General features: G+C 48.1%; 1 protein-coding gene across 13 annotated transcripts in view; it reads right to left on the bottom strand.

Annotated features, from left to right (window-relative positions):
* The window catches only part of nid2a (nidogen 2a (osteonidogen)), a 232828-nt gene that overhangs the window by 134864 nt on the left and 75923 nt on the right, over positions 1–22041 (bottom strand). For all 13 annotated transcript variants that reach the window (XR_005458155.1, XM_038778768.1, XM_038778760.1 and 10 more), the window contains exons 12-14: positions 21410–21655; positions 10674–10913; positions 526–765 (exon numbers count right to left, since the gene is read on the bottom strand). Coding sequence is in view for 12 of the 13 variants with exons in the window: in XM_038778768.1 (XP_038634696.1) it covers positions 526–765; positions 10674–10913; positions 21410–21655 (726 nt within the window). In the remaining variant the exon portion in view is untranslated. The remainder of the gene's footprint in view (positions 1–525; positions 766–10673; positions 10914–21409; positions 21656–22041) is intronic.

The raw sequence follows: 22041 nt of genomic DNA on the forward strand, positions 1-22041 counted from the left end.
CCCCCACAACCCAAATATGTGCAGGTTAGTTGGACTGGCCCGTCAATTAGAAAAAATAATTGGGTACCCTAAATTTATTTTTTAAAAAGAAATGATTTAAACACTTAGATTCACCTATTTCCTTACCTGGGTGAAAAGCCTTTGCTCATAGGATCTGTTCTGAAAGCGTGCTCTCACTGCACTGAATGTGATTTCCAATACTTTGGAAGTCAACTCTCATTTCCTGGGGTTTATATTGATTGATCTACACTGCTGATATTTCACCATTCAGTTCAATGTGGGAGCTACTTTACCCTGGACCACAGACCAGAAACAAGACAGACAGCAGAAGCAACAACACAGACAGGCACGTTACAGCTATAATAGATAACAGGTGCCTCTATCACCGGTTTCTGTGCTAATCGACTTCAAAGAATTACACCAGTACCTATTCCCATTCAGATCACTTTTTTAAAAAATGTCCTTTTTGAGCTATCACCTTTGCTGCAACACAGGTCATTCTCTACATTTAAAACACTGACTGACCTGGCTGTCCGCACTGTGGTTGACCAGTTCCAGGTGGTGTCCTAGTCCCAGGAATTTCTTGTCCGTTTTCATACACACACCAGCAGTGGCCTGTACTGCTGTGACATTGCAGAGGCCTGAACCTCCCTTCTTCATCACACTCTGGGATATGGACTCCAACAAGAGGTTGCGATCCATATGATTCTGCTTGCAGTCTCTCTCGATACTGTTCGCAAGCAGTCTTTGGACGTTCATTGCTTGCTAATCAAATAAAAAGAAACTGGTGTTGGTACAATAACAAATTAGAAGTAAAAAAAGTCGCTCAAACTGGGTGGCATAACATTATCTTCCTGGAAAGGTGTTGACACCAGACTCAGCATCATTAACATGTGATATTCTTTCAGATACCTTATATTATTTTCACTACCGTCACGATCAGGTACACACCTCTACCAACCAGAATTAGCGCCAATATTACATTTCAGGTACAATCTTAGATTCCTTTATTATTTTATATATTTTAGATTTTTGAGATTCTATTGTGAGTAACAGTGGATCACAACCTCTTGTTGGAGTCCATATCCCTGAGTGTGATGAAGAAGGGAGGTTCAGGCCTCTGCAATATCACAGCAGTACAGGCCACTGCTGGTGTGTGTATGAAAACAGTTTCATAAATTTTTGTTCCAGGAATTTGCTTTGAAAGAATGTGGCTGTAAAGGATTTAATGGGTTAAACAAACAGCCTGTGACAATGGAAACGTATGTGCTATGCACAAAGGGATCACGAGGGCACTTGGCCCCGCCATCACCAAAGTTGCCTGCTGAAGATGGCAGGTGGTGAAGTATTCAACAGCAGAAGGAGACAGATGTCCCACAGGCCTGAACACTTCTGTGAACTGTTCTGCTGTGAGTCAGACATCTCTCAGTCCGCATTTGATGCCCTCTCACAGCTTCCTGTCATGGAAGAGTTTGATGAAGAACTCTCATCACTGAGCTTGAGAAGGCCGTAAACCGCTTGGCACAGAAAGGTACCAGACAAGGATGGAAACCCAGCCAAACCGCTCAAGCACGGAAAGTCCCATCAAACGCCATGCCTCCAATCAACGTCTGCTTTTCTGTTGGAAAGTATGCTCCATTTCACAGGAGTTGTCTGATGGAAAATCACCATACAAAAACAAAGGCTACTGATTGTTGGCTTCTCTGCAGATGGAAGGAGCCTATTTGGACACTGGGTCAGATGACAAATTCTACAAATCTATCAAGGCCGAAAGCAAAGACAAAAACACATTGCTTCCTGATCAGAGAACTCCCCTATGCTGGTGATGCTGTGCTAGTCATTCAAGAGGAGACTGCAACAACAGCAGAGGCATCTCACTCCTGAGCATCAAGGGGAAGGCCTTTGCTAGGGTCATACTTAACAGGCTCCATACACTTGCAGATCAAATGTACGCAGAAACACAGCCCGGTTTCTGTGTCGGCAGTTCTATTGTGGCCGTAAACGTCTCCATCTCGCAGCCAAAAGAGAAGTATAGGGAAGAGGGCAAAGCCCTTTACCTTACTTTTGTGGATTTCATTAAAGCACTCAACAGTGCCAGCGGAGCAGGGCTCTACAAGACTTCGGGGAAAATTGGCTGTCCACCAAAGCTCCTCTCATTCGCTCCATCTAACATAAAATTGTACAATCTGATGGCTGCACTTCTGACTATTTCAGAGCAAAGAATGGAGTGAAATTGGGCTGTACCCTCACCCCCATTCTGTTTGGTATCTTCTTCTCCATACTACTGATTGTTGGCTTCTCTGCAGATGGAAGGAGCCTATTTGGACACTGGGTCAGACGACAAGTTCTACAAATCTATCAAGGCCGAAAGCAAAGACAAAAACACATTGCTTCCTGATCAGAGAACTCCCCTATGCTGATGATGCTGTGCTAGTCATTCAAACAGTTCACTCAGTTACTCATGGGCTGTCTCATCCATACCTGTAACTCTTTCTCCCCAACTACAAACGTCAAGAAAACCTGGTTGTGGGATAAGGCCTTATTTCTCACCCATGATCACGCTAAATAACGTCCCGCTGGATACAGTTCTCAAATGTTGTTACCTTGGGCCCACATGATACTGGTAGAGGAAAACAAGTGGCCATCTTTGGGTAACACAGGAAACACACAGGGGACAACATCATGCTGACCCTGAAGATCAGGCTATCATGGTCTGTCAGGCCTGTGATCTCAGAACATTGCTGTCTGGCACCGAAACATGGGGACAACTTCCTGCTATTAAGAAAAGAAGCTCCATAATCTCCATTTTCACTGCCTGTGGCAGGTTATGAGTATATCCTAGCGGGATAAAATCACAAATGTGGTAGTCCATATCCCAGAGTGTGATGAAGAAGGGAACTTCAAAAGGTGGAGGGCCCAACTTTGTTTGTAATCATCAAACAAAGGCAACTTCATTAGCTCAGACATAATGTCCGCAGGATAGAAGATGGTCGGATATGCAAGTACTTTCTGCATGGCAAGGTAACTGGAGCCAGATGACCAGAGGGACATCCAAAGGTGTCCACTTCAAGCATTCTTGTAAAGCCTGACGTGAAGGCCCTAGGCATCAATTGTCACACCTAGGAGTCACTAGCTGACTTCAGAGGGAAATGGTGATGCCCCCTGCAGGCCGGAGTGCACCACCACGATGACCAGTGATCACAGCAGATTGGCAACACCAAAAACGGAACACACAGCCAGTATGGAATATGCGGAGATCGTGTCAGGACCTGCCTCTCCGGGATTGGTCTCTTCAGTCATGAGCAAAAGTGCGCCATCGGAAGGCATCCCATCTGAAATGGATTGTTTGTGGCCGGCCCATCACCTTTCAATGGCTGTATAGAATTTATTTTTCTGAAAGGTGATTGGTAGAAAACTCTCCTTGGATAGAAAGCTTTCCATGTAACAGGATTGTATACTGGCAAAAATGTAGCAAAATGTGGGAATTTAACTTACAAGAGAAACTGCAGACAGTGGGATAATGAAACAAAAGGAACAAAAAGCTAATGCACTGAAATTTTATTCATTTTACTTTTTTGTGATTTTGTTATATTTATTTAATTTTCAGGTTATTAATTGTGCCTCTTGATTAACCTTAGGGTAAAAATAAGACCATAAGACATAGGAGCAGGATTAGGCCACTCGGCCCATCGAGTCTGCTCCGCCATTCAATCATGGCTGATATTTTTCTCATCCCCATTCTCCTGCCTTCTCTCCATAACCCCTGATCCCTTTATTGATCAAAAACCTATCTATCTCTGTTTTAAAGACACTCAGTGATTTGGCCTCCACAGCCTTCTGCGGCAAAGAGTTCCACAGATTCACCACCCTCTGGCTGAAGAAATTCCTCCTCGTCTCTGTTTTAAAGGACAAACTGCCGTATTCCATATCTGCAAAATCTCAATAAATGGTGAGAATATGGAAGTTAGAAGTACAGCAGGAGAAAAGAGAGATCAGTCAAAATGAAGGAAGCTGGTTGACAACAGAAGAGGATGATGGGGACTTCCAACGTTACCATGGAGTGAGTGGTCGCAGACAGGGCAGCTCCCATTCAAAGGGATTAATTTGAGCTTTTTAACCCAAGAACGGGGGAGATTTGACAGGAAAGTGTCAAAAAGGTATGAGGAGAAGCTGGGAGTGGCATGTTTGCTGGTTATCAGACCTGGCAGAAGGTTAAAGACCTGGCCAAGGAGCTGGAATAGACCTGTGGTGCAGCAACAATTGGAAAGATGGCGGAGGGGGAAGGTTTGCCGCATGCTGGAAAACCCCTGATGGAGCAGTTGATGGCATTCATCAGAGAGGAGTTCCGCAGGCAATGAAAGGAGATGCAGGAAGATCGATCGAAGGAGCGATAACACCTTTGAAAGGCTTGATGGAGAGTGTCGAGAAGTGCTTGGAGGCACAGGGGTCGCAGATCCAGGAGATGGAGAGGGTGACGTCCGACCACAGTGATCGGGTTGTGGTGCTGGAGGGGGAGGTGGGGCTCCTGGGGAATTGGTGCAAGTCATTAAGGGCAAAGGTAGAGGAGCAAGAGAACAGATCGAGAAGGCATAACCTGCGTATCATTGGTCTGCTTGAATGTGTGGAAGGCACAGGTGCTATGAGATACGTCTCAAGAATGCTGGCGGGGCTGGTAGTGGAGGGGGTGCTGGACAAGGCCCCAGAGGTGGATAGAGTGCCCAGGTCTCTAAAGCAGAAGCCAAGAGATATACAAGGGGCTAGGGGAGCAAGGAGGCGAGCGGGTGGTGAAGATCAAGGAGAAACGGGAAGCAGAGTTGGGAGGGGAGTATGGAGTGAGGCACTGCATAGGATAAATGGGACCTCCTCATGTGCAAGGATGAGCCTGATAAGGTGGTGCACAGGGTGCATATGACTCGGATGAGAATGAGTGGGTTCTTTCAGGGGGAGGCAGATGAGTGCGAGAGGTGTGGGTGGGGGGGGGGGGGGGGGAGGGCAGCGAATCATGCGTACATGCTTTGGGGTTGTGAAAAATTGGGAAGATTCTGGGCAGGAGTGTTCGCAGTCTTAGCCAGGAGGAGGTGGTGGACCCGGACCATTTGGTGGCGATATTTGGAGTTTCAGAGAAGCTGGAGTTCGTGGAGAGGAGGAAGGCCGATGCTGTGGCCTTCGCCTCTCTGATTGCATAGAGGCGGATTTTGCTGGCGTGGTGGTTGGCATCGCCAACGGGGTTAATGGCTTGGTTGGGTGACCTGTATGACTTCCTGCGGTTGGAGAAGATAAAGTATGAGTTAAGGGGGTTTGAGAAAAGGCGGGGGATGTTTGTGACCGTATTTGAAGAACTGTTCGTCGTGGGGAGGCGGGAGAGGGTGAAAAAGGGGAAAAGTCTGTACAGTTGATGGCTGGGAAGTATGTTTCCCAGGGTGTTTAACATGTTTTGATACATGTTTGAAATAAAATAAATTTTAAACAAAGGCAGAAGCCAAGAGTGGGGAAACCACCACGGGCGATGATTGTGAGGCTTCACAAGTTTGTGGAGAAGGAGAAGTTACTGCGGTGGGCCAGGGAGAAGCGGAACTGCGAATGGGAGAGGAACAAAGTCTGAATCCATCGGGACTTTGGAGAGGAGCTAATGAAAAGGCACATCCGGTTCAACAAGGTCAAAGTGGCTCTTTATCGAAGGCAGATCAAGTTTGGGGTGCTGTACCCGGCAAAACGGTGGGTGACGTTTGAAGGCCGAGAGTACTATTCTGAAACCCCAGAGGAGGCCAATGACTCTATTAGAGGCATAAACTGGGAGAGAATTGAACGCGGATGGGAGAGGGTGGAGTTGGAACAACGGAGTTCGGAAGATATGGGTAGTTGGGTGCTGGAGGTTGGGGGGGGGAGGTGGTTTCTTCTCACATGGTGAGATTGTGTAGTTGTGATTGCGCGTTAAGGGGAAATACGTTGTAAGGGGGCTCCCTTACTGCCTGTGTGTTGTTTATTTTTTGGAGGAGATGACCTGTGGCTTTGTTTGGGTGGGGGAGGAGAGGTCCACAGGGAGCCGTTTGCACAGATCAAGGAGGGAAGGGTGGGAGGGAGGAGCAGGAGCTGGCAATTAATATTGGTGAACGGAAGTGAGGTAGGGGAGGTGGCCACGGAGGTTGGCCAGGGGGGATGCAATGTTGTAGATGTTGCGGAGGAGGAGCAGGGTCATGGAAGGAGAAGAGAACCATCTTGGATGGGCCCGGTTTAGGGTGAAATTAAAGGGGACAGAATCGGTAGGGGAATATGGTGGACAGTAGAGGGGACTGGGGGCGCAAGCCTCTGGTAAATTTCGGAACATGGAACGCGCGGGCTGGACGGATTAGTGAAGAGGTCTCGGGTCTTTGTACACTTGAGGAGCTTGAAGGCAGGGGTGGTCTTTCTGCAGGAGACGCACCTCCATCAGGTTAGGTTGAGAAAGGATGGGTGGATATTTCACTCGGGGTTCGATTCAAAGTCGCGGGGGGGTGGCCATCCTGTTCAGTAAATGGACGGGGTTTGTAGGGGCCAAGGAAGTGCGGGATCCAGGAGGGAGATACATATGTGATAGTGAGCGGGTAGCTGGAGGGGACGCTGGTGGTGCTAGTGAATGTATATACATGGAATTGGGACGACGTGGGGTTTGCGAAGGGGTTGCTGGGAGCGATTTCAGACCTGGTCATGCACCAGTTGATCATGGGAGGGGATTATATCTATGTAATGGAGCCGAGGGTGGACAGACCGAGCACCAGGTCAATGGGAAGCTGAAGGATGGCAAAGGAGCTGGGAGGGTTTATGGAAAGGATGGGAATGGTGGATCCATGGAGGTTTAGGAACCCGGGGAAAGAGTACTCCTTCTCCTACATGTACAAAATATGCTCCAGAATTGATTTCTTTGTAGTGAGCCGAGAGGAGTTGGTGGGGGTGGTGGGGCCGAGTATACGGGAATCGTGATTTCTGACCATGCACCGCACTGGCTGGAGGTTCAACCTTAGCTCAAGGCAGGAACAGAGGCCGGGGTGGAGGTTACACCCGGGGCTTTTAGAGGACAAGGGATTCTGTGACAAGGTGCAGTCGGTGATTAAGGACGATGTGGAGTTGAACCAGAATGGGGAGGTATCAGCAGCCACACTCTGGGAGGCATTGAAGGCGGTGGTTCAGCGGGAGATTATCTTGTTCAAGGCGCACAGAGATAGGAGAAGGAGGGAGGAGTATGGACAGTTTTTGAGCGAGATAGTCGAGGTGGACAGGGAATATTTGAGGGCCCCCACCAAGGAGGGATTACTGAAGACCGAAGAGAAAGAAGTAACAGGGGCAGTTCGGCAGGCTGATGATGGGAAAGGCTGTTAGGCGGCTATGGAGGGAGAGGGGGGTTCAGTATGAATATGGAGAAAAGGTGAGCTGCATGCTAACCCATCAGCTACGGAGGCAGGCCGCATCCAGAGAAACCCTGAGGACAGGGAAGGGGGAAGTTGTGTCGGAGCAGGTGAGGATAAATGAGGCATTCAGTGAGTTCTATGAGAAATTGGACAGGAGCGATCCGGGTGGTGAGGAAGGGGACACGAGGCTGTTTTTGGACGGGTTGGAATTCCCATGGTTGGATGAGGAGAGGAGGCGGGCACTGGAGGAGCCTTTAGAGTTTTTTTTAAATTTAAGAGTACCCAATTCATTTTTTCCAATTAAGGGGCAATTTAGCGTGGCCAATCCATCTACCTGGCACTTCTTTGGGTTGTGGGGGCATAACCCATGCAAACGGAGGGGAGAATGTGCAAACTACACACGCACAGTAACCCAGAGCCGGGATCGAACCTGGGTCCTCAGCTGCATGAGGCAGCAGTGCGAACCACTGCGCCACCGTGCTGCCCTGGAGCCTTTAGAGTTGAGAGAGGTAATGGAAAGCATAAGAAGGATGAAGTCGGGAAGACCCTGGGGTCGAATGGTTACCGGGCGGAGTTCTAGAAGGAGTTTGCGACGGAGTTGGCACCACATTTACTGGGGGCATTTAACGAGGCACTGGAGAAAGGGGAGCTGCCGGTGACACTGACACAGACGACAATCATGCTAATATCCAAGAAAGGGAAGGACCTGCTAGAGTGTGGGTCATACAGGCCTATGTCACAGTTGAATACAGATGTGAAAGTGTCGGCTAAGTTAGTGGCGGGGAGGATGGAAGGATACGTTCCAAAGATGGTTGCAGAGGACCAAACGGGTTTAGAGAAGGGCAGCAACTTTCTGGTAATATTTGTGAGTGCTAACTGTGATTATGACCCTGAAGGCGGGTACCAGAGGTGGTATCAATGGACAGGGAGAAGGCTTTCAACCGGGTGAAGTGGCTGTACCTGTTCAAGGTTCTGGGACGGTTTGGCTTTGTGGCAAGAGTACGTCTGCTGTATGTGGCCCCAGTGGCGAGTGTACAGACAAACGAGAGGAATTAGCAGAGTTTCGAGTTGCACAGGGGAACAAGACGGGGTGTCAGCTGACATCGTTGTCGTTCGTGCTGGTGATAGAGCCCTTGGTGATGGCCCTTAGGGGGTCAGCAGAGTGGCAGCGGATTAAAAGGGGGAGTAGGGAGCACCGGATGTCGCTGTATGCAGAGGAACTGCTGCTGTTCGGATCTGACCCATTGGAGAGTATGGGGAGAATTATAGGCTAATTAGAGAGGCTCAGGGCCTTCTCGGGATACACGTTGAATGCAGCAAAAAGTGAGGTGTTTCCGGTGAATGAGGCGGGTCGAGGAGCCAATTTGGGGGCAGTGCCATTTAGGATAGTCAGGGATAGGTTCAGGTTTCTGGTGGTAGAAGTGACGGGGGAGTGGGCGAAGATGCACAAATGGAACTTAAAGTTGGTGGAGGAGGTAAAGGAGGACTTTAGGAGAAGGGATACGTTACATCTGGCACTGGTGGGGAGGGTCCAGGCAGTGGAAATGAACGACCTGTCTAGATTCCTATTTATATTCCAGACCCTCCTGATCTTCATTCTGTAGGCTTTTTCTTCAGACGTTGGGTGCAGTCATTTTAGAGTTTGCATGGGTGGGGAAGGTACCCATAGAATAAGGGTGAAGAGGGCCTTTCTACAGAGGTAGAGGCTGAAAGGGGGTTGACGTTACTGAATCTGCTGCACTATTATTGGGTGACGAATGTGGAGAAAGTGAGACTGTGATGGGAAGGAAAAGGGGTTAGAATGGAGGAGGCGTCCTATAGAGGGTCCAGCCTGGGGCCATGGTGGCAACGGCGCTACTGCTGGTAGTGAGGAGGTATACGGAGAGCCCGGTCGTACAGTCCATGATTAGGGTGTGGAACCAGCTGAGGAGACACTTTAGCATGGAGGGGATGTTGGTGTTAACACCATTGTATGAGAACCATGTGTTCAAGCTGGGGGAGTTGAATGGCATGTTTAGGAGGTGGAGAGAGGTGGGGCTGGTGAGGGCGAGGGATCTATATCTGGAGGAGAGGTTTGCAAGTTTGGAAGAACTGTGAGAGAGAGTAGACCTCTCGAAGGGAAGCAAATTCAGGTACCTGCAAGTGAGGAACTTTGCACGGAAGGGATGGAGAGGGTTTCCCAAGCTGCTGAAATATACCTTATTGGAACGGTTGCAACTTCCAGATGTAGAGGTGGAGGGTAGGATTGGGGACATATACAGGTGGCTGGAGATTTGGGGGGGGGGTGGGTGTAAATGGTGAGGATCAAGAGAAATGGGAAGAGGAGTTGGGGCGGGGGGGTAGATTGGGGAGTGTGCAGTTAGACGCCGCGCAGGGTAAATTTGACCTCCTTGTGCGCGAGGATGAGGTTGATACAGTTTAATGTGGTACACAGGGTGCACATGACTCGGGCGAGGATGAGTGGGTTCTTCCAGGGGGTGGCAGACGAGTGTGGGTGAGGACCAGGGAACCACATGCACATGTTTTGGGGGTGAGAGAAGTTGGAGAGGTTCTCGGAGGGCGTGTTCAGGATGCTAGCAAAATTTATGGGGGTAGATAGAGGCTGTGCCCTATGGCAGCGATTTTTGAGGTATCAGAAATGCTGGAGCTGATGGAGGGGAGGAAGGCCGATGTGATGGCCTTCGCCTCTCTAGTTGCCCGACAAAGGATTTTGCTGGAATGGCAGCTGACAACGCCGCTGCGGCTGGCGGCCTGGCTGGAGGACCTGTCCGACTTCCTCCAGCTGGAGAAGATTAAGTTTGAATTGAGGGGATCAGTGGAGGGCTTTGAGACACGGTGGGGAATGTTCAAAACCATGTTTGAGGAATAATTTGTCGCCGGGGGGGGGGGGAACACGTACAAACTGAATACCGTGAGATGTGGAGAATGTTCTCCGAATTATTTATATTTTTGTACTTTTGAATATGTTTGGAATAAAATACATTAAAAAAAAGAAGAGGATGATGGGGAACGGTGGGGTGAATAATTAGGAAGGATGATCCAATGTTTTGGAAGTATATAAATGTTGTTAGGTGTTTTCACCCGGTTATACATACAACCCTATGCGAATCACTAACTTGATTCAAAATTGGCTCTTTCTTTCACAAGCAGATTCTATGAATTGCATTTGGTTCCAAAAACCAAATTGAACCAAATTTCAGGTTAGGTTTACTTAAGCAAATTGAAGTCTCTTTGAACTCCTCAGTTTCCCTGCAATAGAGATCATTTTCCTTAGTTCAAACACTGACTAACCTGGCTGTCCGCACTGTGGTTGACCAGTTCCAGGTGGAGTCCTGGTCCCAGGAAGTTCTTGTCCGTTTTCATTTACACACCAGCAGTGGCCTGTACTGCCGTGACATTGCAGAGGCCTGAAGTTCCCTTCTTCATCACACTCAGGGATATGGACTCCAACAAGAGGTTCACGCAGGTTCAGCTCTGCTCGCAGTCTCTCTCGGTGCTGTTCACAGGCAGTCTTCGGACGTTCAATGTGTTCTAATCAATTGAAAAGAGATGGATTTTCTAACAATTACAAAATAAGATTCAAGCACACCGACTGCATGAAGATTATGAACGGATTTTTTTATTCCACGGACATCAAAACATTAATGTAAAAGCTCAAATGGAGGGATAAAGTATTTGCAATGGATATTCACGCCTAATGAACCAGATCCACCTTGGTTCCATCATGAGCTTAACCCTGGGGTGAGATTCTCCCCCGGGGCACCTGGAATGCGTTCCCCTTCCCGGAAGGAGAGCAGCTGTGACTTTCATCTGGTTCCCACAGATCCATTAGCTACAAGCCATTCATAACTTTCTAGTAGTGGTCTGTGATTGACAGCTTGGTTGGCCGACAAATATGTAACAGGTACAGTAAATGACTAATTAGATTTCTTTTTTAAAAAATTTAAAGTACCCAATTATTTTTTTTCCCAATTAAGGGCCAATTTTGTGTGGCCAGTTGACTGACCCTGCATTTCGATCTCTCTTTGGATAGCTTGTAGCATGTTCTGGATTGGGAAGGTTTTCATCTACTTATGAGTGACTTAGGTTTAACACCAGAATGGTTCTTTACACTGCAGTACATTCTCAGCTTCTAGGTAAGTACATCTCTTTTGTATAGACTACTCCATCATCTCTTCTCAGCCTCTTGTGCATGACTTGCACATCACTCTTCATGACATCATCATGACGTGCATCACTATCCAATTACCATAATTGTTTTTTTCCAATTAAGGGGCAATTTAGCGTGGCCAATCCACCTAGCCTGCACATCTTTGGATTGTGGGGATGAGACCCACGCAGACACAGGGAGAATGTGCAAACTTCACACGGACAGTGACCCAGGGTCAGGACCGAACCCGGGTCCTCAGCGCCGTGAGGCAGCAGTGCCATTGCGCCACCGTGCTGCCTTATCAATTAGATTTCTGAGGATTTCTTTACTTTTAACCCTTCGTTCTTATCTGTTTGTTCATTGCTCTAATTCTACATCTTAGATACAAGATATGGGGGCACCTTTCTGAAAGGGAAAGGCGGAATAAACGATCAATTCATTTGTGGTGATCGAGGAAGTCAGAGAATCAGCAATAGAAGAGTAAGCGGTTGAAATGAAGACTCTTTGGGGTTGGCTGACAACAAAAACGACAGATGGGAGGAGTGGGGGAAATAATCAGGAAGGATAATCAGGCTTTTAAGATGCAAATGAATGGGGTCAGATCTTTTGTCGCAGCCGTGCTCACAGCACAATGCCAAACAATAGTGGAAGGCTAGTCATTATCACAAGAGATCAGCTAGTTTTGGGGAATCACTTTTCATCAATGACACATGGGTGTTTCTCCAGACACCAAGAGAGACTTGTTTTTAAAAAAATGACGACTCTTCAAAATCTTCAGTTTTTGCCACAACACTGATCATTTTAATTAAATACGGACTCACCTGGCAGTCCAGAACGTGGTTGACTGGTTCCAGGTGCAATCAGAGTACCAGGAATTTCCCGTCCCCTTTCATCCAAGCACCAGCATTGGCCTGCACCGCAGGGGCATTGCTGAGGCCTGAAATTCCCTTCTTCATTACATTCAGGGAAAAGGATTCCAAGAAGAGGGATTAACTCGGATTGCGGTGCTGTTCAAAAACGAGTCTTTGGATGTTCCTCGTCTTGCCTCTCCAACATAGGCACAGCCCCTCCATCCATCAGGTGGACATGTGCATTAACTTTCAGCCATGGGTCTTTATTTCCTCTCCTTGTAGGAGAAATGAAGACAGGATACCAGGGAGCGCCGGGAGCTGGAGGTGGTCACCTCCAATCTGACAACAACAGGAGGAGGAAGATGCGCTGGAGATTAGTGAGGCCTTGATGTGCCTGGCTGTTAGAGATAGAGAAGTTGGGGCCTACTGGCAACCTCATGACAGAACATGGCATTCAACACTCGGTAATGCTGACTTGATGACACCAGCAACTGAAATATGATCATGTGCATAATGATTCTGACCTAGACAGTGCTTACTCATGTACGCTCTTTATTTCCTGCAGTGTCTCCATGCACCATCAGGCAATGATCTAGGTCATCCATGAAGATGTTTGTCATAATATACATCTATGCATATAATGGAGTGCAGAGAGGCAGTGATTGACACACAGGATGACCAGTAAGCACACAGAACACAGCAGCCAATCACCAGACAGGACACGACCACTATAAAGCCAGAGGGCACCAGTTTTCCCGCTCTCTTGGGATCCAGCCTCTGAGACAGTCAGAGCTCATGAGCATAGCCAATGCAAACACCATGTGGTAGTCAGTAAGTCTGGTTAGGCTAGCATCAGGTCTCCAGTCAAGTCAGCATAGTGTCAACCCACAGTTGAACATGTATAATAGTTTAGATGTTAAATAAAATCGTATTGCATCTCATCAGGTTTTGGAGGTCTGTCTCTCGCTACGCTGCATCAAGTGCAGTCCACATCAACCCAGTCTGCCCAACACATCAATGCTCACTTCTCAAAGAAGGTCAAACTGAGGGTGCACTGTCACAGAACTTATAGACATTATATACCAACTCAGATTCTCACACTAGTGGGAAGGGTTAGCGATGGTGACTCAAGCTTCACAAGACAGAAAGAGAATATGGTGAGGTCATAGACAGCAGTGGAGAGTCTGCACTGGAGGCCCAGCTAAACTGGATGTGGATGGTGCACCCCAGGGGCTGACAATGAACAGGAAAGCTGTTGAGCAGCAACAGAGAATGTATGGTCTACTGGTAGACATTCAAGGTGCACTTACATGAGTGCAGAGAGGAAAGGAATTGGTCTGAAGCATGGGTGCAATAATGTTGCAGGTCCTTACGATGATGTCTTTGTGATGAGTGTAGGAAATTGTTATAAATTATATTTAACATAGTCCCAGAGCCAGTGTGTTTAGCTCCGTGCTTCCCAGCGCTCCCAGTCACTCAAACATCACTCAGATTAGATAGAGGCCCACAGCCGGGAATGCAAGGCCGAGGCCACATGTAGCCCCTTTTTCTGCACTGAGGAGCTCTCAGTGTAGCGAGAGATCAGGGCGCCATTTTTAAATGACTTCCCGATCTAGGGAACCCTCGTCGTGACCCCCTAACCTCCCCAAGCCCCAACTCACTATGAGGGGGACCCGGGCCTCCCCACACCTCTTCCCCAACACACGCGCAGGACACCCCTGGCCCGCTCGTCTCCGCGTGAAAATGCCAGCTTGGCACCTTGTTTGAAAAAAGATTTTAAAACAAGTCTTTGGTGGCGTGGAGCTTAGGAAACCCCAATGTGACAATCATAGAACATAGAACATAGAACAGTACAGCACAGAACAGGCCTTTCGGCCCTCAATGTTGTGCCGAGCCATGATCACCCTACTCAAACCCACGTATCCACCCTATACCCGTAACCCAACAACCCCCCCCTTAACCTTACTTTTATTAGGACACTACGGGCAATTTAGCATGGCCAACCAACCTAACCCGCACATCTTTGGACTGTGGGAGGAAACCGGAGCACCCGGAGGAAACCCACGCACACAGGGGGAGGACGTGCAGACTCCACACAGACAGTGACCCAGCCGGGAATCGAACCTGGGACCCTGGAGCTGTGAAGCATTTATGCTAACCACCATGCTACCCTGCTGCCCCAAATCATCTGGGGGATTGTGAGAGAAATCAGCAGAAGATCGGTTGACTGTGATTGGCCATATGGTTCAGAGCGGCATGCTATTTTTGAAAATGGTCGACACTTTTGTGAAGCTATAGAGGGGGTATTAAAGGAGTATTCTTTACATGCTCAATAAATGTTTTTTTCTTGTTGTTAAAAAATTAGGGGTCCTGTGACTACATTCCTCCACATTTTGTATAAAAAGTAAAAGTTATGGGGCGGGATTCTCAGAGTCAGATGCCGAAATAGTGATCGGCGATCGGGCGGAGAATGATTTCCATGCCGAAATCGGGCCCGGCTCCGGTTTGATGCCGGTCCACCATGCTCCGCCCCCTCCATACTGGCGTCATCGTGACAAGCGACGCGCGCTGTTGGCGCATCGTCAGCCAGCCCATTCGCGATGCTGCGCCCCCGATGTGCCAGTTCCCGACGGCGCGGGCCACGTGTGGTCCCAACCGTGCGGGAACCCAGCGTGATGGCTGCGGCCTGTGTCCAGCGCTGCCACACTTGGCCGGGATCTGTTCAGCTGGTCGGGGCGGGGGGGGGGGGGGGGGGGGGGGGGGGGGGGCGCTTCTGCTAGGGCTGGGGGGACTGGAGGGGTTGGCCAGGAGGTGGGCTGTTGGGTCGCGGTTGGCGAGTTTGGGTCGCGAACAGCTGCCTCCATGTTGTACGGTGCGACTGGTGCAGGTCATCAGCCATGCGCATGCGCGGCCTGGGACCCGGCCATTCTCCCGATTGTTTTCGGCTGGGGTGGCGGGAGTTTCAGTTGGCGCCAGTGCCAGCCCCTCACCGGTACCAGAATTGATGAGGGTTTAATGCCGATTCTTCGGTCGTGAAAGACCACACATACTTCCCGAGCGTCAGCACTTGTCTCCCAAACGGAGAATCTTGCCCACGGTCTTTTGAGCCAAGGTTCCATTCTTGGTTCATACTGGCTAGTAATATACAATGATAGAATTTACAGTGCAGAAGGAGGCCATTCGGCCCATCGAGTTGGCACCGGCCCTTGGAAAGAGCACCGTACCTAAGCCCACACTTCCATCCTATCCCCGTAACCCAGTAACCCCATTTAACCTTTTTGGATACCAAGGACAATTTAGCATGACCAATCCAGCTAACCTGCACATCTTTGACTGTGGGAGGAAACCGGAGCAGCCGGAGGAAACCCACACAGACATGGGGAGAACGTGGAGACGCCGCACAGACAGTGACCCAAGCCAGGAATCGATCCTGGGACCCTGGAGCTGTGAAGTAACTGTGCTAACCACTGTGCTACCATGCTGCCCCAACTAGCAATATAACAGTACTATGCACCATAGGTGAGTCTGCATCATCCTTCACCTCCTTGTCTTTCTCTCCCTCCTCCGTTCTTCTCAAAGACGATCTTTTCCTTGTGCCTTGCTCCTCCTGCATTACCATGCCCATTGCTGGGCAATTTTGTACAGAGCTCAACATTCCACAATCATTCTGGAGCCTCGGTTGGGCGCCAAGGTGTCTGAAATACATCTTCAGCATGCCAATGGCTTGCTCGATGTCACATCTATTGGTTATATAACTGTGATTATAAAGGTCCTGGGTCATTCTTCATGTGTCTAGTGGAGTCATCAGCCATATTTTAAATGGGTAATCCTTTTCTCTGGGCAGCCATCTAGTATCTCTGCTTCCAAGTGCGAAGCTACCCAGAGGGTGGCCTGCCACTGGACACATGTATTATTGCAGCTCTCCAGGAATCCTTCAAAGAAATCCAGCATAAAGATCTTCTTTCATACCAACTGCATATTGGAGTGGAAGCTCTTGCAGCTGATAAACTCTCCTGCGTGATCTGGAGCTGACTTAAATTGTCTCATGTGTGCAGTCAATGGTGCCCTGTACCCTTGAATGGCCAGCAAAAGATGCAAACCGGGGTGGTCAGTCACTCTGACTGGCATCATCGTAGGCATAGTTGACATAATTGGAGATCCTGGCACACAAGCTCTTCACCACCTGAGGTCTGCATTTGTGTGTCAGCTGCGGTGAGATCCTGCACACCTGAGGTGGTGATTTTGACAGCCAATGATAAAGCGTGGTCACCAGGTCTTATTCCAGCAGCTTGAAAATGTCTTCCACCTCCTGATAAAACACCCTGAAGCTGCTGAGACACTGGTGCCCAGACATGTAGAAGAAGCCAATCTTCACCCTGTAGACCATGTGTGTTGGTTATGACCTCCTGTGGGTTGCACGTGCCTGCTCATCCCCTTCCTCCTGAAGGTCTGCAAGCAGCAGTGTAATGTAAGCAATGCAAGTCGAACCACCATGATGATCCGATAACTCTGAGTTCCAAAGCAACCTCCAAAGTCTAGATGGCATTTCCAAAACACGTAAACCAATATCTCAGCATAAGTACAGTGATCAAACTCTTGCCCAGAAGCAGATAAGAAAAAGCTGGGAGTACTGAATACATCGGCATATTTCCTTAAATTGACTTCAGTCTCCTCAATTGTTCATGTTTTCGCTTTGCTTTCACTGGCAAGATCCTAAGAAACCCACTGTCCGAAGGTTATCGCATGTCAATATTACTCAAATTGAGTGATTGATAGATCTGAAGTGGCAACCCCCTTCTCTGGGATGCACATGCAGTCTGATGGGCTCCAGTGAAATGAGGAAGTCAGTGAATTGGAGCCAGCTTCCCAATACACTGCCAATTCCGCCGGCGCTCACCCACTCCAAATGTGGTCCCCTGCATTAAAATGACTATATAACAGCAAAAATGTAACAAGTGCAGCAGATAGCTATTTGAGATTTCGGCGTACAAGTCAACATTTGAAGCCTCAAAACATCCCTCCAAAAATGGGGGGCGAGCCTAACTTATACACAGTGAGTATGAAAGTGAATTGCTGGCATGGGTATGGGTGGCCACCATTTTAAAATACCATTGATATCTGACACAGAGTGGGTGCATCTTAAACTCCCATGTACTCTCGCAGCACAACCCTTATTGCCTGCTTGATTCTGTGATGAATGTAGGAATTCCAGAAAAATTGTATTTTACGTATTTGGTTGAAAGCCTGGGTTACAGTGTGTTTGATTGCTGAAGTCATGTTTTAAAAGAATCTTAGTTTGAAATACAACAAAAGTTTTTCGGAGCCAGAGGCGCAATTAACCATCTTAAAAATCTTGGGTGAATGCAATTTTGTCTTTGGGGGAATGCAATTGGGGCAGCAGGGTAGCATGGTGGTTAGCATAAATGCTTCACAGCTCCAGGGTCCCAGGTTCGATTCCCGGCTGGGTCACTGTCTGTGTGGAGTCTGCACGTCCTCCCCCTGTGTGCGTGGGTTTCCTCCGGGTGCTCCGGTTTCCTCCCACAGTCCAAAGATGTGCGGGTTAGGTGGATTGGCCATGCTAAATTGCCCGCAGTGTCCTAATAAAAGTAAGGTTAAGGGGGGGGTTGTTGGGTTACGGGTATAGAGTGGATACGTGGGTTTGAGTAGGGTGATCATGGCTCGGCACAACATTGAGGGCCGAAGGCCTGTTCTGTGCTGTACTGTTCTATGTTCTATGTTCTATGTTCTATGTTTTGATTAAGGGGATTCGATGGGGAGTTAGTGTTCAGCTTGGTGAGATGATGTCATTGTTGGGTGGAGCTAAGACATCAAGCATTTTCAGTTCAGTTCTGAACTGAATGAAGCTGTGTGCACAAGTAACGCAGTTCTGATCTCACCGCAAGTTCGTTAAAAGAGATTAACAGTATTTAAAGCAGGGCAGACTTGTCTGACAAGGGGAGCTGAAAAAAGGCAGTTTAAACATACAGCCAGAGGTTTTGACAGGAGTCAGATCTTTTCTGTAAAGCAGTGTCGAGAGATGCTAGTGCCATAGTAAATCGAGAGCCAATATGGTTATTTTCTTGTTGTTTAAGGAGGAGTAAAGATCACAAGTAAGGGCATTGTATTCACTGTGTTGTGTAGTATTGTTTAAGGGTTAATTGTCAGCTATTTTCGGGTGTGATGTTAAAGATTTTAATACTGTGTTAGTAATAAAGTTTGTTTTACTATACCATATCCCATGATCATCATTATTGAGTCCAGCTTTATATTTCAGATTTATGAATTGAATATAAATTCCATCAGCTGCTGTGGTGGGATTTGAACCCATGTCCCCCGAGCATTAACCTGGGTCTCTGGATTACTAGTCCAGTTCCACCTTGTCGTCCTCATCCTCCCCGGCCACCTTTCTGTGCTCCCCCCCCCCCCCCCCCCCCAAGATAATGAGGAAGAAAACAAACAATGGTTACAACAAGCGATTAAGATTACATCACTAAATTATTTATTGTTGTTTTTGAAATCTTACTTCAGTTACCTTACCATAGAATGGTTGCAGCACAGGAGGCCAGTGTCTGTGCTGACTCTCTGAAGGAGCAATTCGCCTGGCACCCTTTCTGCCTTTTCCCTGTAGCCCCTCAACATTTTCCTTTTCAGACAATGATCCAATTCCCAGGCAGCACGGTGGCGCAGTGGGTTAGCCCTGCCGCCTCACCGCGCCGAGGTCCCAGGTTCGATTCCGGCTCTGGGTCACTGTCCGTGTGGATTTTGCACATTCTCCCCGTGTTTGCGTGGGTTTCGCCCCCACAACCCAAAGATGTGCAGGCTAGGTGGATTGGCCACACTAAATTGCCCCTTAATTGGAAAAAATGAATTGGGTACTCTAAATTTTTTTTAAAAAAATGATCCAATTCCCTTTTGAAAACTTCAATTGACCCAGTCTCCATCACACTCTCAGGTAGTGCATTCCAGATGCTAACCACTTGTGTCTTGAACCTTTTGTTTCACATGGCGCCATCTCTTCTTTTGCCAATTATCTGAAATTTTTGCTCTGTTGTTCTCGATCCTTCCAATGGGAACAGTTTCCCTCCCGAGTCTCTCCAGATCCCTCATTATTTTGAATACCTCTATCAAACCTCCCCTCAACCTTCTCTTCTCTAAGGAAAACAGTTTCATCTTCTCCAATCCAGCCACATAACTGAAGTTCCTCTTCCCTGGAACCATTCTCCTGAACTGTCCCCCCACCCCCCGCCCCACACTCTTTCTAATGCCGTTAAATCCTCCCTTAGGTGCAATGCCCCACAACTGGACGCAATACTCATGGAGACTGAACCAGAGTTTTATACAAATTTAACATAACTTTCTTGCTTCTGTACTCCATGCCCTTAATGATAAAGCTGAAGATGCTGTATGCTTTACTATCTGCTCTCAACCTGTCCTGCTTCCTCCAATGATTAATGTACCTTTACACCCAGGTCTCTCTATTTCTGCACATCCTGTAGAATTGTACCCTTTATTGTAGACCATAAGATAAAGGAACAGAATTAGGCCATTCGGCCCAATCGAGTCTGCTCCACCATTCGTTCATGGCTTTCTACAATGCAGAAGGAGGCCATTTGGCCCATTGAGCCTGTACCAACCCTTCAAAAGAGCACCCTACCTCAGGGGCCATTGACTTGCTTCCCCTGTAGCTGGACCTGCTTTGCTTCAAACTCAAAGGTCTCATTCCTCACTGTTGATCTGCTAAGTATGGGGCAGCTGCCTCCCTTGAACAGACAGGACGAGATCACTTCAACAACGCACCCGAACTGTAGGCCAGAGCCTTCAGGCACTTCTGCCCCTAAATGCACCAGTGCCCTGCTGTGCTGGCACTTGAGGACCTGAGCACACACCCCAGCTCCTTGCCAGCTCAACCGCAGTGCTTTTTGAGGACCCAGGCACCACACTCTCCACCTCAGCCTAATGCATTCCACTACCTTCCACTGGTAACGTCCCCTGTGCTGGTGAGTTAGACAAAGATAAAAGATTGAACAATTTCACCTGGTGGATGCCACCTTTATGCTGTCAGGAACAGTAAGTGTGTGTTTCCCCTGTGTCACTGACTGAATATTGAAGGTAGGGCTTTATCTGATGTGCCTCTCAATGAAAATATATTCATGATAAGCAAATAAATGGTAAATGCTGGCCGCTCCACTGCCTCCCACCTTATCTCCTGAACCCAACCCAATATTGGGAAACCAAGAAAATGACATTCCCACCTAATTAAATCCCACCCACCACATTTCTCATTCTTACCAGTCTCATTAAATACTACTCATACTGCTGTAAAGAATTCTCCTGAGCACACTTGACCCTCTCTGCCCTTTATGCTACTACTAAGCCAGTCTATATTTGGATATCATTGTAACCCTCTACTCTAAACTGCGTTATTCATTACATCTGTTTCCGAATCACAGAGCTGAATTCGCCATCCCTTCCGATCAGTGGCATCCTCCGGTCAACCCCCGACGCGGGTTCCCTGGAAGCAGCACGGGCATGAAATGTACATTGCGCAGGGTTCGGCGGGGCCCGGAGATCCCTCCGGCAGCTGATGGTGGGCTGCTTCGGCTGCGGGGAAATCCACCGTGGGAGGACTTCACCCCGAGAGTGAAGGCCTGAATAAATTAGAAACAGGAAATAGGAGAAGTAGCAGTGGAATAGAGGGATCAGTTGAAACGAAAGATGCAAGGAGAATTCAGAGCAGAAATCCTGCCAGGAAGGCAGTACAGGGGAGCTTAACTGAAGACAATCCAATCTACTGGATGTGAATATAAAATCATCAGAGCTTCTGTCCCAATCATGCCTAAGTTCAAAGTCAATCGATGTTTCTTACAGGAAATCACAGATCCCAAATTGGCTGTTACGATGATGATCAGATTCTACGGATTATACTAGAATACTTCCAAGCTTCCAGTTAAAACAAATGAAAGTTTCTTTGTGCTCCTAATTTTTCTACACATCAGTCATTTTACTTAATTAAAATACTGACTGACCTGGCAGCCTGCACTGTGGCTGACTGGTTCCAGGCGATGTCCTGGTCCCCGGAATTTCCTGCCCGTTTTCATACACACACCAGCAGTGGCCTGAACTGGCGTGACATTGCATAGGCCTGAAGTTCCCATCTTCATCACACTCAGGGATATGGACTCCAACAAAAGCTAGAGATCCCCGCAGGCTCAGCTCTGTTTGCAGTCTCTCTCGGTGCTGTTCACAGGCAGTCTTTGGACGTTCAATGGGTTCTAAATGGGCAGACAGAAACTGGTTACAAAATATGAAACTGGGTCACGTAATGTCTCTCCCTGAACAATACATGCTGTCATCCATCCGTTTATAGAGTGTAATGATATGCAGACATGTAACCAATGGGTCATCAGAACAGGACACAACCAATGGGTAATCAGAACACCCAGCAGTGGCATCACCACAAGAGGGCACCACACGACCACTATAAAAAGGACAAGGCACACAGGCCCTACCCCTTCCACCGGCAGAAACCTAGAGAGCAAGACGGGTGTGGTTAGCAGCACCGTCACACCATAGCATGTGGTCTAGAGCAAGTTCACACACAGTTAGTAGAGTATATTGTGTTACTCAAGTCAGATTAGTAGAGTGTAGAACTCATTTA

The sequence above is a fragment of the Scyliorhinus canicula genome, chromosome 2 (genome assembly GCF_902713615.1).
Source record: "Scyliorhinus canicula chromosome 2, sScyCan1.1, whole genome shotgun sequence".
NCBI classification, from domain to species: Eukaryota; Metazoa; Chordata; class Chondrichthyes; order Carcharhiniformes; family Scyliorhinidae; genus Scyliorhinus; species Scyliorhinus canicula.